Source organism: Oncorhynchus clarkii, chromosome 1 (genome assembly GCF_045791955.1).
Source record: "Oncorhynchus clarkii lewisi isolate Uvic-CL-2024 chromosome 1, UVic_Ocla_1.0, whole genome shotgun sequence".
NCBI classification, from domain to species: Eukaryota; Metazoa; Chordata; class Actinopteri; order Salmoniformes; family Salmonidae; genus Oncorhynchus; species Oncorhynchus clarkii.
Genome location: NC_092147.1, coordinates 10,559,233 through 10,577,797, shown reverse-complemented (window position 1 = coordinate 10,577,797; position 18,565 = coordinate 10,559,233). Strand labels below are relative to the sequence as shown.

The 18,565-nt window shown below is 46.2% G+C and overlaps 1 protein-coding gene across 4 annotated transcripts in view; it reads right to left on the bottom strand.

Annotated features, from left to right (window-relative positions):
• Nucleotides 1-18,565, bottom strand: part of LOC139420491 (dynamin-like GTPase OPA1, mitochondrial) — a 78,987-nt gene that overhangs the window by 41,105 nt on the left and 19,317 nt on the right. For 3 of the 4 annotated variants that reach the window (XM_071170930.1, XM_071170723.1, XM_071170851.1), the window contains 11 exons: nt 18,273-18,345; nt 17,233-17,348; nt 12,987-13,051; nt 12,791-12,867; nt 11,728-11,893; nt 10,957-11,109; nt 7,951-8,059; nt 7,492-7,712; nt 3,951-4,067; nt 3,457-3,550; nt 2,975-3,085 (listed from right to left, as the gene is read on the bottom strand). In XM_071170930.1, coding sequence (XP_071027031.1) covers nt 2,975-3,085; nt 3,457-3,550; nt 3,951-4,067; nt 7,492-7,712; nt 7,951-8,059; nt 10,957-11,109; nt 11,728-11,893; nt 12,791-12,867; nt 12,987-13,051; nt 17,233-17,348; nt 18,273-18,345 — 1,302 coding nt within the window. The remainder of the gene's footprint in view (nt 1-2,974; nt 3,086-3,456; nt 3,551-3,950; nt 4,068-7,491; nt 7,713-7,950; nt 8,060-10,956; nt 11,110-11,727; nt 11,894-12,790; nt 12,868-12,986; nt 13,052-17,232; nt 17,349-18,272; nt 18,346-18,565) is intronic. The other variant, XM_071170771.1, reaches the window with a different exon arrangement.

The window sequence follows — 18,565 nt, the reverse complement described above, 5'->3', positions numbered from 1 at the left end:
CACAGCGAGTTGAGGTGATGCCAAAGAGCTCCATTTCGGTCTCATCTGACCACAACACTTTCACCCAGTTGTCCTCTGAATCATTCAGATGTTCATTGGCAAACTTCAGACGGGCAAGTATATGTGCTTTCTTGAGCAGGGGGACCTTGCGGGCGCTGCAGGATTTCAGTCCTTCACGGCGTAGTGTGTTACCAATTGTTTTCTTGGTGACTATGGTCCCAGCTGCCTTGAGATCATTGACAAGATCCTCCCATGTAGTTCTGGGCTGATTCCTCACCGTTCTCATGATCATTGCAACTCCACAAGGTGAGATCTTGCATGGAGCCCCAGGCCGAGGGAGATTGACAGTTCTTTTGTGTTTCTTCCATTTGCGAACAATCGCACCCACTGTTGTCACCTTCTCACCAAGCTGCTTGGCGATGGTCTTGTAGCCCATTCCAGCCTTGTGTAGGTCTACAATCTTGTCCCTGACATCCTTGGAGAGCTCTTTGGTCTTGGCCATGGTGGAGAGTTTGGAATCTGATTGATTGATTGCTTCTGTGGACAGGTGTCTTTTATACAGGTAACAAACTGAGATTAGGAGCACTCCCTTTAAGAGTGTGTTCCTAATCTTAGCTCGTTACCTGTATAAAAGACACCAGGGAGCCAGAAATCTTTCTGATTGAGAGGGGGTCAAATACTTATTTCCCTCATAATTTATTTTGTTGTTATTCTGTCTCTCACTGTTCAAATAAACCTACCATTAAAATGATAGACTGATCATTTCTGTGTCATTGGGCAAACGTACAAAATCAGCAGGGGATCAAATACTTTTTTCCCCTCACTGTATAGGCTATAGGTAAATAAGCTACACAGTGGTCAGCCAGCCTTTTGCCTTTTCTTAGGCAGTCACTGTAAATAAGAATTTGTTCTTAACTGACTTGCCTAGTTAAATAAAGTTTAAATAAATAAAAATGAAAAAGCAGACACCCTCCTTCTGAGCAGCTGTCAATCTGTAGCAGTAACAGAAACAGGAGAGATCCACTCGACCCTGTCCAATGAGTGACGACTTCACCTCTTCTTCATGGTAACCATGACTACATGCTGTGGCAGATTTAGGTATGGCCTAGATGAGCGGCATCTTGCCGGGGGTGGCAAGATCGGTTGTGCGATCGGTTTTCTATCGCTCATTTGCACATCATGTCAATGATATCATGTCACCGTGTAGGACTGTAGGTATATTAACCTTGTCTGAGTATGCGCCCCGATTCTAGTTTGTGAGCTAAGTAGGCTACTTTCTGGGAAGGTCTCCCACTCAGAAGTACGAGATGGGGAGGGGGGCGGGTTGACCTCAGGTCTCCCCACTGTAAGCCCGAGGTAGGGGGGCGGGGGTAGGTTGACCTCAGGTCTCCCCTCTGGAAGCCCGAGGTAGGGGGCGGGGGTAGGTTGACCTCAGGTCTCCCCACTGGAAGCCCGAGGTAGGGGGGCAGGGGTAGGTTGACCTCAGGTCTCCCCACTGGAAGCCCGAGGTAGGGGGGGGGGGGGGTAGGTTGACCTCAGGTCTCCCCACTGGAAGCCCGAGCAATCAAATAGCGCACCTCTAACTTTGTACAGTACTAATGCAATTAGATGTGTAATTTAGTTTGTGTGTTTCTTGTTTGAAATTCAATAGTGTAATAATCAGGTTCTCTTCTTTATAAGTGTGCTATTCTATTTGTGTATTTGTGTCATAGAGGATTTGTGCAATTTAGTTTTATTTGTGTTTTTTGTTTGCAATAGGGTAATAATTAAATTCTCTTTTCTATTTGTATTTATATACTACAATTTGTTTTTATTTGTCTTTAATTATTTTTGATATTTATGAATCTTATTTTTTGTATATATTTTTAAAATGTCATGATTATTTACAGGTGTTCCAAAAAATGAGTTAGTGCAGAATGGGGGGGGGGGGTTCACCCTGGGAGCCATACAACCTAGAACCGCCACTGCCTACATGGAACTGTACTCCACATCAAGTTACTCATGTAAGCAGTAAAATTAGATACAAAAAAACAGATAAAAAAATACACCTTATGGAACAGCGGGGACTGTGAAGCAACACAAACACATGGATACAAACACACAATAACATACACACTAAACATTTTGTGTTGTAGATATGTGGTAGTGGAGTAGGGACCTGAGGGAACACACTTAATATGTTGTGAAATCTGTTGTGAATGTTTTTAGTTTTTTTTTTACATGTAGAACTGCCTTAATTTAGCTGGACCACAGGAAGAGTAGTTGCTGCCTTGGCAGAAGCTAATGGGATCCATAATAAATACAAAGATAAAAACACCACTGCCATCTAGTGGTGTCAGGTATATTGCACTAAACACACAATTTACAGTGCCATCAAATCAAAGAAATCTCACAGCCGATTCAATCACATTCATTTATCTGCATAAAAAGTCTCTGTTGCTCCTCATATTATCACTATAATATAAATGATTTTCCATAATATAGGTAGTAATCTATTCACTATTATAAACTGGGCGGTTCAAACCCTGAATGCTGATTGGCTGAAAGCCAGATACGACAAAACATTTCTTTATAATGCTCTAATTACGTTGGCAACCAGTTTATAATAGCAGTAAGGCACCTCGGGGGTTTGTGATATATGCCCAATATACCATGGCTAAGGGTTGTATCCAGGCACTCAGCAATGCGTCGTGCCCAAGAACAGCCCTTTGCTGTGGTATATTGGCCATATATCACACCCCCTCGGAACTTATTGCTTAAGGAAGGTATAAGCAGGAGGGACCAGCACAAATGTGACTAACGATACCATTCTGGTTAAACCCAAATTGGTGTAATGTAGTCTGTGTGTATACACCCAGTGTGTGTCTGTGTAGCCAGTGTGTATGTGTACCCAGTGTGTGTGTGGTGTGTGTGTACCCAGTGTGTGTGTGTGTGTGTGTGTGTGTGTGTGTGTGTGTATGTTTAGGTGACTCACTAAGGTCTTCTGCCAGCTGTACTCTGCGTCCGGTGATGAGGTGGACCTTCCTCTCGTTGTCCTCACCAAAGTCCTCCAGCACCTCCTTCACGTTCTTTTCCAGGCGCCGGACTGAGTGTGCAAATGCAAACACACAACCCCACACACACACACCCAGAGACAAAATGTCAGACATCAAAGATAAAGGGAACACAGGCCTACAGACAGACAAGACAAGGACTCCAGACAGACAAGACAGGCCTCCAGACAGACAAGACAAGACAGGGCAGGCCTCCAGACGAGACAGGCCTCCAGACGAGACAGGCCTCCAGACGAGACAGGCCTCCAGACGAGACAGGCCTCCAGACGAGACAGGCCTCCAGACGAGACAGGCCTCCAGACGAGACAGGCCTCCAGACGAGACAGGCCTCCAGACAAGACAGGCCTCCAGACAGGGGCCTATACAGCCCTGTAACACAGCCCCAGATCTAGTCCCAGCCTACCCTCTGTGTTGATGAGCTGCTGTCTGAGTGTGTTGGCTGTGATGAGCAGCATCCTCTGAATCCTCCAGAACAGGACTACATCATTGCACTCCAGCTGTGGTGAGAGAGAAACATGATGCACTGAGACAGGGCATGTATTATATTATTAAGTTACATGCAACAGTCAGAGACAACAGGATGTTGTGTAGATGGACAACTTACTACAGTCCACAAAGGGTTACAAAATTCCAATATCTTTCCCAGATTTCCAAGATATTCCAAAAATCTTTCCAGGAATCTTCCAACCGGGATTTCTGGAATTACAGAGAACGTTGGGAAAGTTACTGGAATTTTGCAAACCCACGTCCAAACCTACGTCCCTCTGAAAACCTACGTCCCTCTGAAAACCTACGTCCAAACCTACGTCCAAACCTACGTCCAAACCTACGTCCAAACCTACGTCCCTCTGAAATCAGCTAACTCTGGCAGCTTACCAAAGAGCCTAGGACCCTTACCTCCGAGTCAACAAATTGTCTCTGGTAGTAGTAGAAGCCTCGTCTACACAGGTTACAGTGATGCAGCGCCTTCTGCAGGAAGTGACGTCGGTACAGCTGGTGCCACGTGTCCTTGATCTAGAAATACAGGAAGTAAAAGAGGGAACCGAAGTGAGAGAGGAAATGCATAGGCAAAAGACATGCAGAGCTGTGGTCTTCCTGGCACGTCACATATACAACAACAACGGAGACGGGGTTCAATACCCGCGTCCACCTCTCCCACACCTGCTAGTCTCCCTCTCTGATTACATTACTGTCTGAAGTAAGAATAGGTATGAGTCCTCAAAACAGACAATGTCAAAAATCCATATTTAACTAAAGATCACATTGTTTTCAAATACAGTAAAAGTAATTGGTGGAATGTGTCTTGAACACAACGTTCATTTGCCGGGGCACAAAAAAACAAGGCAAGCATCACACAGTTCTTCTCCCTAAATTCCATTTCCCCTCCATGTTTCACTCATTCAATTGCGTTCCGACCACTCCCTCTGCACACGCGTGCCGAGTTTGCACACAAGCTACAGTTAGGCCTACAGAAATAAATGCCTATAAAAGGTGGGCATAAAAAAATCCCTCTAACTGACGGGATACACAAGCTACATTCCATGCCAAACGACAACAGTTTTATCACTAATTCAAAATGGACTGGTTAATTGAAGTACGAAAGTGTGTTGAAACAACGAGCTGCAGTTTGGGAATAATTGCTTCTCGTCTATTTTCCGCTAAGGCTACTTTGTGAACTGCTAGTACCATTTAGAATAGGTTAGCCTAGGCTATAACCCCACTAAACATACAGGTTCCACATTGAGCATATGGCTAAGGCTACTTTGCGAACTGCTAGTACCATTTAGAATAGGTTAGCCTAGGCTATAACCCCACTAAACATACAGGTTCCACACTGAGCATATGGAAACACACTTTGATGAAGACAAAGAGCATATTTCATCAGTCATTGAGCTATGGCCTACTCATCAAATAGATGTAGTGGCCGTAATTCATCACCATGCAGCCAGTGTTCAATGTAGAACTGTTAATTACATTTAGAAAATGACAAAGAACACGCAAAATAAAATCTAATCAAATGTATGCAGGCCATTAGCAAAAAGACGACAGATTTTGGTTTGTAACCCTGAAAAAAAATTGGTATTTCAAAGGAGCCAAACTAAGCCCTGTTTCAAACGGTCACAGAGAATAACTCTCCCAGAGAGGCACCACTTCGCAATGGCAACTTTTCTTATCTGGAAAAATATTCTGTTCTATTTAACTCTGTTACATTACATCATGTTTTTTTTGCTATAAAATAGGTGTCTTGACTGTAGGGCCCCTGACCCCATTTAGTCGACTGGTCTATTGAATGGTCGACAGGCTGTTGGGCGACCAAGATTTCTTTAGAAAAACAATAGACCCCCCAAAAAATGGTGTACAAGATACTTGTCTGATTGGTACTAGTCTGAGTGGACTCAACCATTGTGGAGGCCTTGAGGATGGCACAGTCCATCACTCTAAGACATGTGCTACTGAAATTGTATGAGGTTATATTACGTAAGAACACTAACAACATTTGTATTATTGAATTGGCGACTTTTCCTCAACCATGCTGCTAAGTGCATAATAGAGAAGTTATTGAATATTGGTGTTGAGAACAACGAGGCAGCAGCGGAGTTCAGGGACGAGAGAACAGCCCTCGTCTAATGGAAGTGAGGAGACGAGAGAACAGCCCTCGTCTAATGGAAGTGAGGAGACGAGAGAACAGCCCTCGTCTAATGGAAGTGAGGAGACGAGAGAACAGCCCTCGTCTAATGGAAGTGAGGAGACGAGAGAACAGCCCTCGTCTAATGGAAGTGAGGAGACGAGAGAACAGCCCTCGTCTAATGGAAGTGAGGAGACGAGAGAACAGCCCTCGTCTAATGGAAGTGAGGAGACGAGAGAACAGCCCTCGTCTAATGGAAGTGAGGAGACGAGAGAACAGCCCTCGTCTAATGGAAGTGAGGAGACGAGAGAACAGCCCTCGTCTAATGGAAGTGAGGAGACGAGAGAACAGCCCTCGTCTAATGGAAGTGAGGAGACGAGAGAACAGCCCTCGTCTAATGGAAGTGAGGAGACGAGAGAACAGCCCTCGTCTAATGGAAGTGAGGAGACGAGAGAACAGCCCTCGTCTAATGGAAGTGAGGAGACGAGAGAACAGCCCTCGTCTAATGGAAGTGAGGAGACGAGAGAACAGCCCTCGTCTAATGGAAGTGAGGAGACGAGAGAACAGCCCTCGTCTAATGGAAGTGAGGAGACGAGAGAACAGCCCTCGTCTAATAGAAGTGAGGAGACGAGAGAACAGCCCTCGTCTAATAGAAGTGAGGAGACGAGAGAACAGCCCTCGTCTAATAGAAGTGAGGAGACGAGAGAACAGCCCTCGTCTAATAGAAGTGAGGAGACGAGAGAACAGCCCTCGTCTAATAGAAGTGAGGAGACGAGAGAACAGCCCTCGTCTAATGGAAGTGAGGAGACGAGAGAACAGCCCTCGTCTAATGGAAGTGAGGAGACGAGAGAACAGCCCTCGTCTAATAGAAGTGAGGAGACGAGAGAACAGCCCTCGTCTAATAGAAGTGAGGAGACGAGAGAACAGCCCTCGTCTAATAGAAGTGAGGAGACGAGAGAACAGCCCTTGTCTAATAGAAGTGAGGAGACGAGAGAACAGCCCTCGTCTAATAGAAGTGAGGAGACGAGAGAACAGCCCTCATCTAATGGAAGTGAGGAGACGAGAGAACAGTCCTGGCCTAATAGAAGTGAGGAGACGAGAGAACAGTCCTTGTCTAATAGAAGTGAGGAGACCAGAGAACAGCCCTCGTCTAATAGAAGTGAGGAGACGAGAGAACAGCCCTCGTCTAATGGAAGTGAGGAGACGAGAGAACAGTCACACAAATATATGGCTCTAATTTATCAATGCAAACAACGTATATATCTCCACGTATGCTAGAATTTAGTAAGAAATGTACACATGGTTGATAAATGAGGGCCCTGGTTCCAGGTTCTCACCAGGACAGGGTCCACCTCCACCCCTCCAGGTTCTCACCAGGACAGGGTCCACCTCCACCCCTCCAGGTTCTCACCAGGACAGGGTCCACCTCCACCCCTCCAGGTTCTCACCAGGACAGGGTCCACCTCCACCCCTCCAGGTTCTCACCAGGACAGGGTCCACCTCCACCCTCCAGGTTCTCACCAGGACAGGGTCCACCTCCACCCCACGACCCACAGGTTCTCACCAGGACAGAGTCACCTCCACTCCTCCAGGTTCTCACCAGGACAGGGTCCACCTCCACCCTCCAGGTTCTCACCAGGACAGGGTCCACCTCCACCCCACGACCCTCCAGGTTCTCACCAGGACAGGATCTACCTCCACCCCTCAGCCCTCCAGGTTCTCACCAGGACAGGGTCCACCTCCACCCCACAACCCTCCAGGTTCTCACCAGGACAGGGTCTACCTCTACCCCTCAGCCCTCCAGGTTCTTACCAGGACAGGGTCCACCTCCACCCCTCGACCCTCCAGGTTCTTGCGGACGGTTGTGACCTCGTCGTTGGCCAGGTATGCTGTGTGGTCCTCATGGAGTTTTAGCAGGCGCTCCAGCTCCTTTTTGGTTTCGTTGCAGATGTGCTGTTCGGGCGAGCGGCTCGTCCAGCTCATCCAGCGTTGTTTCCAGTAAGGACCTGCCATGTCATTTATCACAGAGTCAGCTAGAAAGAAAGAGAGAGAGCGAGAGAGAGAGAGAGAGAGAGAGAGTGACGAAGGGGAGTGAGAAGAGAAGATGGCAAGAAAGACAGCGATAGTGGTAGTAAGAGAGACAGAGCAGAGATAGGAGGGGGAGAAATATTTGAATGTCTGACATATCTGACCATAACCCAGAAAGCAGGTGAAGTAAATAAAGCATGTGACAGAACAGGGGAGAAGTCATGGTGGGGGTGTATAACCCACTGTCTTTGAGGCGTGCCTGCAGGGTCTCCTCCATGAACTGGATGGCTGCGTCCCACTGGGGCTTGTCTGTGATGGAGCGGTCCTCCAGAGTATTGTGCTGGATCACCCTCTGACAACACACAGAGAGGAGAAACTACATTACCCACAAGGCATGGCAAGACAGGAAAAAAATGCATACTAATGTTTGCCTGCTGTATATGTGGTTGAATATAACAAAGTGTGTGTGTGCCTGTTTGTAAACGTACGCATGTCTGTACAGGCGCATGAATGTGTGTACACGGGCACGTGTGTGTGTGTGTGTGTGTGTGTGTGTGTGTGCAGGGATTTTTTAAATCTTGGGGTTTTCCGGTCGCCCAACAGTGTAAAATAAAATATATACAGTATCAGTCAAAAGTTGGGACACACCTACTCATTCAAGGGTCTTTATTTTTTGCTATTTTCTATATTGTAGAATAATAGTGAAGACATCAAAACTATGAAATAACACATGGAAAGTGTTAAACAAAATCAAAAAATATTTTATATTTGAGATTCTTCAAAGTAGCCACCCTTTGCCTTGATGACAGCTTTGCATACTCTTGGCATTCTCTCAACCAGCTTCAGTAGGTAGTCACCTGGAATGCATTTCAATTAACTAGTGTACCTTGTTAAAAGTTAATTTGTGTAATTTCTTTCCTTCTTAATGCATTTGAGCCAATCAATCAGTTGTGTTGTGACAAGGTAGGGGTGGTATACAGAAGATAGCCCTATTTGGTAAAAGACCAAGTCCATATTGTGTCAAGAACAGCTCAAATAAGCAAAGAGGAACAACAGTCCATCATTACTTTAAGACATGAAGGTCAGTCAATAAGGAACATTTCAAGAACTTTGAAAGTATCTTCAAGTGCAGTTGCAGAAGCCACAAAGCGCTATGATGAAACTGGCTCTCATGAGGACCGCCACAGGAAAGGAAGACCCAGAGTTACCTCTGCTGCAGAGGATAAGTTCATTAGAGTTAACTGCACGTCAGATTGCAGCCTAAATGAATGCTTCACAGTGTTCAAGTAACAGACATCTCAACATCAACTGTTCAGAGGAGACTGTAAATCAGACCTTCATGGTTGAATTGCTGCAAAGAAACCACTACTAAAGGACACCAATAAGAAGAAGAGACTTGCTTGGGCTAAGAAACACGAGCAAGGGACATTAGACTTGTGTAAATCTGTCCTCTGGTCTGATGAAACCTGTTTAAATTGATCATTCTTGAGATGTTCCTACAACTTGATTGCAGTCTACCTGTGGTAAATTCAATTGATTGAACATGACTTGGAAAGGCACACACCTGTCTTTATAAGGTCCCACAGTTGACAGTGCATGTCAGCGGAAAAACCAATACTTCCCGAATGCACTGTATACACATATACGTGGACACCCCTTCAAATTAGTTGATTTGGCTATTTCAGCCAAACCCATTTCTGACAGGTGTATAGAATCAAGCACACAGCCATGCATTCTCCATAGACAAACATTGGCAGTAGAATGGCCTTACTGAAGAGCTCAGTGACATCCAATGTGACAACGTCATAGAATGCCACCTTTCCAACTAGTCAGTTGGTCAACATTCTGCCCTGCTAGATCTTCCCCAGTCAACTGTAAGTGCTGTTATTGAGAAGTGGAAACGTCGAGGAGAAACAACGGCTCAGCCGTAAGCTAACAGAACGGGACCTCAAAGTGCTGTAGTGCGTAAAAATGTTCTGTCCTTGGTAGCAACACTCACGACCGAGTTCCAAACTGCCTCTGGTAGCAAAATCAGCACAATAACTGTTCGTCGGAAGCTTCATAAAATGGGTTTCCATGGTCGAGCAGCCACACACAAGACTAAGAACACCATGTGCAATGCCAAGCGTCGGCTGGAGTGGTGGGAAGTTTGCCCATTTGAACTCTGCAGCAATGGAAAGATGTTCTCTGGAGTGATGAATCACGCTTCGCCATCTGTCAGTTCGGCGGACGAATCTGGTTTTGGCGGATGCCAAGAGAATGCTTCCTGCACCAATGCATAGTGCCAAGTGTTGTGGCAAGTTTGGTGGAGGATTAATAATGGTCTGGGCCCATTTTCTATGGTTCTGGCAAGGCCCTTTAGTTCCAGTGAAGGGAAATCTTAATTCTACAGCATACAATTAACTTCTAGACGATTTTGTGCTTCCAACTTTGTGGCAACAGTTTGAGGAAGGTCCTTTCCTGTTTCAGCATGACAATGCCGCTGTGCACAAAGTGAGGTTCATACCAAAATGTGTTGTCGAGATCAGTGGTGAAGAACTTGACTGGCCTGCACAGAGCCTTGACCACAACCACAATGAAAGCCTTTGGGATGAAGTGGAATGCTGACTGCAAGCCAGGCCTAATCGCTCAACATCATCACTAATGCTCGTGGCTGAATGGAAGCAGGTCCCCGCAGCAATGTTACCACATCTAGTGGAAAGCCTTCCCAGAAGAGTAGAGGCTGTTATAGCAGCAAAGGGAGGGGACCAACTCCATATTAATGCCCATGAATTTGGAATGAGATGTTTGACAAGTAGGTGTCCACATCATTTTGGTCATGTAGTGTACAGCCATCCATCATTTTTGTATTTATACATTTTGGGATGGAAAAACGCTTTCAGTGTTAACTTAAACTACTGAAAATCTGGCATATATTTTTGTTATAATATTATTTGAGAACTAACAAGCTAGACATTTAGGGAGAATCAAAAATGTGAAAAACAATGAATTTAGCATGACTGATTGTTATTATGTTTGAGCAACACCACATTGGCCATGGCAAAATGCATAAAACTGCCAAAATGTATGTCAGCTCCATGGAGAAACGTGTAGAATTGCAGGAAATGGTCTTAAATTGTACTATTTCTCTACACAGATGTGAGCCTCGAAAATGTTCTCGAAAATTCACTCCACCCATTGCCACGCCCACCACCTAAGCTCCTTTTTGATCCAGAAGAAACCCTGGTGTGTGTGTGTAAGTAAGTGTACCAGGCTGTCCATGGCTGTCTCGTTCCACTTGTGCCTCTTGATACTCTCGTCCTTCACCGCCTCCTTCAGCTTGTCAAAAATGTCGTCCTGGTCCTTCCCTTTGTACTCCGCCATGAAGCGGGCAAACTCCTCCTGCAGCGTCTCCCAGGCAACCTGGAGGACAGAGAGCCAGGTATCAACACGACACCATGGCCTGCTACAGACAGCACTACAACACCCATACACCACTCCTGTCAGACCAACCAGAACACATATATTTGACTGGCACAGTAAATCCAATCTTCAATGATCTAAATTATCTCTCGACTTAGACCTGACACCAACATCTCCTTATGACATGCATCTCCGCCATTAGCAAGAAGAGGTTTAAAGAGCTATTGAGGCAGCAGCAGCGCAACTCTACCTCTAATGCTTTGTGAGGCAGCAGCAGAACTCTACCTCTAATGCTTTGTGAGGCAGCAGCAGAACTCTACCTCTAATGCTTTGTGAGGCAGCAGCAGCAGAACTCTACCTCTAATGCTTTGTGAGGCAGCAGCAGCAGAACTCTACCTCTAATGCTTTGTGAGGCAGCAGCAGCAGAACTCTACCTCTAATGCTTTGTGAGGCAGCAGCAGCAGAACTGTACCTCTAATTCTTTGTGAGGCAGCAGCAGCAGAACTCTACCTCTAATGCTTTGTGAGGCAGCAGCAGAACTCTACCTCTAATTCTTTGTGAGGCAGCAGCAGAACTCTACCTCTAATGCTTTGTGAGGCAGCAGCAGCAGAACTCTACCTCTAATGCTTTGTGAGGCAGCTGCTTGTCCGTCCACTGTTTGAGCTTGATGTCCACGGTGGTGTTGAAGGTACCAGAGTTTATGGTCTGGGCTGCAGGCAGGTAGATGTTCTCGATGACGTGGATGGACACACGCTCCCACAGCTTCTTCTCTAGGATGGCCTCCCTACAGGGTTAAGATAGGAAAACAAGTGCTTCTAGTTTGGACAGCAGTTTTGAAGACGACGCTGTGTGAGTGTACGTTAAGTCTAAAGTAGTGACCTGTGTGGTTCAGAGGTTAGTGCCGCAAACACCGGTGCACACAGCCTACACCAGAGTCAGCATGGGCTTGAATCCAACCCAGTGCACTTCTGACTCGTAATCTAGAACCTCACCTGTCTTCACGGTTCCATCTCAATAAATAAATATAAACTCACAAAGACAAAAAAATATTTGTAAAAAGTCTCAATTTGCTTCCTTTGGTTATGTCCTCTCCAGATTTGCAGCTGATCTGAACAGGCATAATAGCTGAAAGCAATAGGGCAGAAAGCGGTAGTGATGTGTCCTTTGACTTTGCCAGATCTGTCATGTCAGGTTTTATGAAGGGAATGAAAATTACCCTTTTAGTAAATGAAATAAACGCTCACTATTCAGACTGCACTTTACTGTAGATTCCCAATGGTTGCATCCCAAATGGTGACCTACTCCTTATATAGGGGGCCATTTAGGCCGCATAGCCATGAAAGCCCAGCAGCTTGTTAACTTAAGCAAGGCTCTTTATCTGAACAGGGCTCTGTGACAAACCCCAGCTCAATCCCCATGGGCTTCTGAAAGACTAATTTATCATAAACCCACCCACACCCATTCATAGCTTCTACAACATAGCTGGCAGACAGGCATTTCAGAATTAGTTTAACGGCCTTTGAATATGAAGCATTCAACACTCCGTTGATGTTGGCTATGTAAAAATTATAACATGTTTTGTTTTTTTTAAATCGATACATAATAATCAATAATAATGATGTACATAAGCTGCAGGTGACCAAACTTCCTTTAAAGGGGAAACATCAGGTCAAACACTAACCAGTGTTTCGGTGTCACTTGACTCAAGCTAATGACTTCGTCCAAGATTTCGTTCTTGGCTTTTTCGAAGAGTTCATTCTGGGAGGAAAAGACAAACAGAAGTGATTATTGGGCGGAATCTGGCACTCCAATATGGCCGCTCCAAAAATCTCAGAATCAGTAGACGAGTCAAGGATAATATTGTTGACTTGACATACCCTGTCCAGCTCTCTCAGACGGGGGTAGTTGTTCTTCCACTCTGTCTCCAGGTTGAAGCGGGACGCTGAGAAAGGAGAGGACAGGCAGTCAGTGGACCAGACCTTTGGGGGGGGTTCTCTCATAGTGAGTCTGTTTATAAGTCTGTAAGTTTATCTGTACTGTATTTAACAAACAAGAGATTAAATTAGATGTATAAATTAGAGACATTATAACGAATATAAGGTATATAAAAAGTGAGAGAGGACCAATACTATGTATTTTGTCTCCATTGCTAAAGATCCAAGCCAGGGTTGAGAGTCAAGCAGCCCCTGATAGTAGCATGGGTGAGCTAGCTGGTTATACGGTCTCATTGTCCGAATGTCTCATCTGTTTGGTGTTATGAATTAACCAGTAGATAACATGCAGTTTGTATAGGGACAGCTTCACTACTACCTGCTATGATGATGAGAGTTCAAAAGGAAAAATAAAACCTATTTTGGCACGCCAGGGCAGTAGGGATGTCTGAGATCCCTTGCTAGAGAACACACTCCTAATCAGAAACCCCCCCTCTCCCATCATCCCTACACATTCCCCTCTCCCCCACATTTCCCAATCTCACCCCAGCTCTCCCATCATCCCTACACACCTCCCCTCTCCCACACATTTCCCATCATCCCTCACCTCTCCCTACACACCTCCCCTCTCCCACACATTTCCCATCATCAATCACTTCTCCCTACACACCCTCTCTCCCCCACCATCCCGCCTCTCCCTACACAAAAGAGATGGTGGTAATTGTTGGGGTGGGTGGGTTATTGGGCCAGGATGTCCGGCACCAGGCTCGGTGCCTGTGAGAGGTTTTGACGTGCAGCAGATCAATACACCACACAATGGGAAGGAGATCCATGGGGACACCACAGCCACAGGGCCATAAATCTAGTCCCTGATGTTACTGTTAGAGAGGACCACCGGCAGCCGTGGATAACAGCCACTAGGAAGCAGCGCAGGGACAAGGGGAGAAGTGTGGCACCCTGCGAGAACAGGAAGGGGAAGAGGGGAGCGAGTAGTCGGTGGTGGTCGTGGTCAGTCCTGGCTATAAGAGGACGTAGATGACTAGATGACCTAGCATGAAGGAAAGGAGAGGAGGTTGATGACCTAGCATGAAGGAAAGGAGAGGAGGTTGATGACCTAGCATGAAGGAAAGGAGAGGAGGTTGATGACCTAGCATGAAGGAAAGGAGAGGAGGTTGATGACCTAGCATGAAGGAAAGGAGGGGAGGTTTGATGACCTAGCATGAAGGAAAGGAGAGGAGGTTGATGACCTAGTATGAAGGAAAGGAGAGGAGGTTGATTACCTAGTATGAAGGAAAGGAGAGGAGGTTGATGACCTAGCATGAAGGAAAGGAGAGGAGGTTGATGACCTAGCATGAAGGAAAGGAGAGGAGGTTGATGACCTAGCATGAAGGAAAGGAGAGGAGGTTGATGACCTAGTATGAAGGAAAGGAGAGGAGGTTGATGACCTAGTATGAAGGAAAGGAGAGGAGGTTGATGACCTAGCATGAAGGAAAGGAGAGGAGGTTGATGACCTAGCATGAAGGAAAGGAGAGGAGGTCGATGACCTAGCATGAAGGAAAGGAGAGGAGGTCGATGACCTAGCATGAAGGAAAGGAGAGGAGGTTGATGACCTAGTATGAAGGAAAGGAGAGGAGGTTGATGACCTAGCATGAAGGAAAGGAGAGGAGGTTGATGACCTAGTATGAAGGAAAGGAGAGGAGGTTGATGACCTAGCCTTTCAGTCATGCTAGGTCATCAAATCAAAGTTTATTGATCGCGTACACAGTTTTGCAGATATTATAGCGGGTGCAGTGAAATGCTTATGTTACTAGCCCCTAAAAATGTAGTAAAATGTCAAACAAGTACACAAATAATTTTTTTAAATAACAAGAAATGTTGAACAAATCCAATTAACCTAAATAGCACTAGCAGCAATCAAAACGCTATCTACACATATATATATATATACTAGGTGAATTTCCACTCAATATACTAAGAATGATATGTACAGCAGAATATATATTAGAGTAAGCTACAGTATGTCAATATTTCTTTACATGTTTACCTTTATTTAACTAGGCAAGTCAGTTAAGAACAAGTTCTTATTTTACAATGACGGCCTACCCCGGCCAAACCATCCCCTAACCTGGACGGCTCTGGGCCAATTGTGCGCTGATCTATGTGACTCCCGATCACGGCCGGTTGCGATACAGCCCAGGATCGAACCAGGGTCTGTAGTGACGCTTCTAGCACTGAGATGCAGTGCATTAGACCGCAGCGTCACTCGGGAGCACGAATCCAGTGTATAGCGGCTAAGAACTTTCAACCTCAGCTGATATTCTTCACCAGTCTGGTTCTAGACCTGAACATAGCACCGTTTCAGCAGCTACGCTTGTCTTTTAAATGGCTTAGATCACAGGAATCACTCTGCTTCTTTTATACTGTCCACCATCCTCTACTCATTTAAAGGGTGTCTGAAATGGGCCATGACCAGGCGTCTTTGTAAGTGGTTTGGGAACTAGACAGAACACAAATGTGTGCTTTCTGATGGTGCCAAGTCACCTCGGTATTAATAAAAGGTATCCTGCAGGATCTGTCCTCTTTACTATTTATATAAATACTATTGGTCTTTCTGCAAAAAGCTGTAACATTCATATGTATGCAGATGATACTTATCTACGTTAGAGCCCCTTACTGCTGCTGACCGGGCCATGTTAGAACCCCTTACTGCTGCTGACCGGGCCATGTTAGAACCCCTTACTGCTGCTGACCGGGCCATGTTAGAACCCCTTACTGCTGCTGACGAGGCCATGTTAGAACCCCTTACTGCTGCTGACCGGGCCATGTTAGAACCCCTTACTGCTGCTGACGAGGCCATGTTAGAACCCCTTACTGCTGCTGACAGGGCCATGTTAGAACCCCTTACTGCTGCTGACCGGGCCATGTTAGAACCCCTTACTGCTGCTGACGAGGCCATGTTAGAACCCCTTACTGCTGCTGACCGGGCCATGTTAGAACCCCTTACTGCTGCTGACGAGGCCATGTTAGAACCCCTTACTGCTGCTGACGAGGCCATGTTAGAACCCCTTACTGCTGCTGACGAGGCCATGTTAGAACCCCTTACTGCTGCTGACCGGGCCATGTTAGAACCCCTTACTGCTGCTGACGAGGCCATGTTAGAACCCTTACTGCTGCTGACCGGGCCATGTTAGAACCCCTTACTGCTGCTGACGAGGCCATGTTAGAACCCTTACTGCTGCTGACCGGGCCATGTTAGAACCCCTTACTGCTGCTGACCGGGCCATGTTAGAACCCTTACTGCTGCTGACCGGGCCATGTTAGAACCCTTACTACTGCTGACGAGGCCATGTTTGAACCCCTACTGCTGACAAGGCCATGTTAGAACCCCAACCTGATTTTGTTGCTGTGTAGAAAGCTGTTGATTTAAAATGGGTACTTAATGCAGGAAAAATCAAATGTATCTTTTCTAATTCTCTTAGAAATATTTTAGAAGGTTTACATATTTATGCATTGGATGGTTCTCTCGTCGAGCAGGTTTTTTTTTTAAACATACAGATGAACTTGTTAAGATTTAAAGTAGGCCTCTTAAATAGAAGTAGTTCCTGACTCTCCACAAACAGCAGGAAACAGGATGTACAGGCAACCTTCCTGCCAGCTCTTCATTGTGGTGACAACATTTTTCAGAATGCAGCAGCCACTTCTCTAAGACCCTTGGATGCAGTGGACGGCAGGTGGTTAGAGCGATGGACTAGTAACCGGAAGGTTGCAAGTTCAAATCCCCGAGCTGACAAGGTACAAATCTGTCGTTCTGCCCCTGTTCCTAGGCCGTCATTGAAAATAAGAATTTGTTCTTAACTGCCTAGTTAAATAAAGGAAAAATAAAATATCAGGCCTCACTTTATCAGAAGTGGTAGGTTTAATATTGATCACTGCATCCTTTGTCAAAAGGTCAACTGGACCTCTAAATTCCTGTAGATCACTTAATTTCTCCCTTTCTGTTTACAACGCTCTGCTGCACAAGCTTCCAACATATCACACTTCCCTGTTAAAGTATAGAAATATGATGCACCAACAGGCTCACAGGGTTGGTTAACTCTTGATGTCCCTTGATGTCCCTACGTCGGTTAAATCAATAAGCCTTTGGGGTTCACGCATCAGAGGACTATTTTGGGGCCCTCACTCGCCTGGTTACCTTTGAAGGCGTCGGCCTGCTGCTCCACTGACTCCCTGACCATCTTCCAGAAGCAGTCAGAAACGGCCAGGCTCAGGTTCTTAGTAGTCACCTGGTGGGCCTTCAGCATGCCGTCTCTGGGGTGGACAGAAGGACACCGGTCAGGTTAACGTGCTCCAGCGCAGTTCCATTTCTATTCAATTAGAAAAATTATATAATTGAAAACCATAGCCTTTCACCAAATGAATGAATTGACTGGAAATTCAGGGAGTGAGGACACCCACCTGAGTAGTCTAGTTCGCAGGGAGTCAGGACACCCACCTCAGTAGTCTAGTTGGCAGGGAGTCAGGACACCCACCTGAGTAGTCTAGTTGGCAGGGAGTCAGGACACCCACCTGAGTAGTCTAGTTGGCAGGGAGTCAGGACACCCACCTGAGTAGTCTAGTTGGCAGGGAGTCAGGACACCCACCTGAGTAGTCTAGTTGGCAGGGAGTCAGGACACCCACCTGAGTAGTCTAGATGGCAGGGAGTCAGGACACCCACCTGAGTAGTCTAGATGGCAGGGAGTCAGGACACCCACCTGAGTAGTCTAGATGGCAGGGAGTCAGGACACCCACCTGAGTAGTCTAGATGGCAGGGAGTCAGGACACCCACCTGAGTAGTCTAGATGGCAGGGAGTCAGGACACCCACCTGAGTAGTCCAGATGGCAGGGAGTCAGGACACCCACCTCAGTAGTCTAGATGGCAGGGAGTCAGGACACCCACCTGAGTAGTCCAGATGGCAGGGAGTCAGGACACCCACCTCAGTAGTCTAGATGGCAGGGAGTCAGGACACCCACCTCAGTAGTCTAGATGGCAGGGAGTCAGGACACCCACCTGAGTAGTCTAGATGGCAGGGAGTCAGGACACCCACCTGAGTAGTCTAGATGGCAGGGAGTCAGGACACCCACCTCAGTAGTCCAGATGGCAGGGAGTCAGGACACCCACCTCAGTAGTCTAGATGGCAGGGAGTCAGGACACCCACCTCAGTAGTCTAGATGGCAGGGAGTCAGGACACCCACCTCAGTAGTCTAGAGTTCTGGAAGAAGTCCTCTTCGTAGTCTTTGATGGAGTCTATGCTTTCCCCGGCACTGCCTAAAGAAGAGGGGACAATGAATCACTGATGTGAATCTAAGGCCTGACCACGGGACAAGCATTACTATAGAACTTTGGTTATGTTATTATTACCCCAGCATGTCCGTTATTCCAGAGAACCATTCACACAGGAAGAGGCTTTCCAAACTGGCCCCTGGAATTCCTTTTTAAATTGATATATATATATATATATGTTTTTTTTTCTTATAATGGAAGCCTG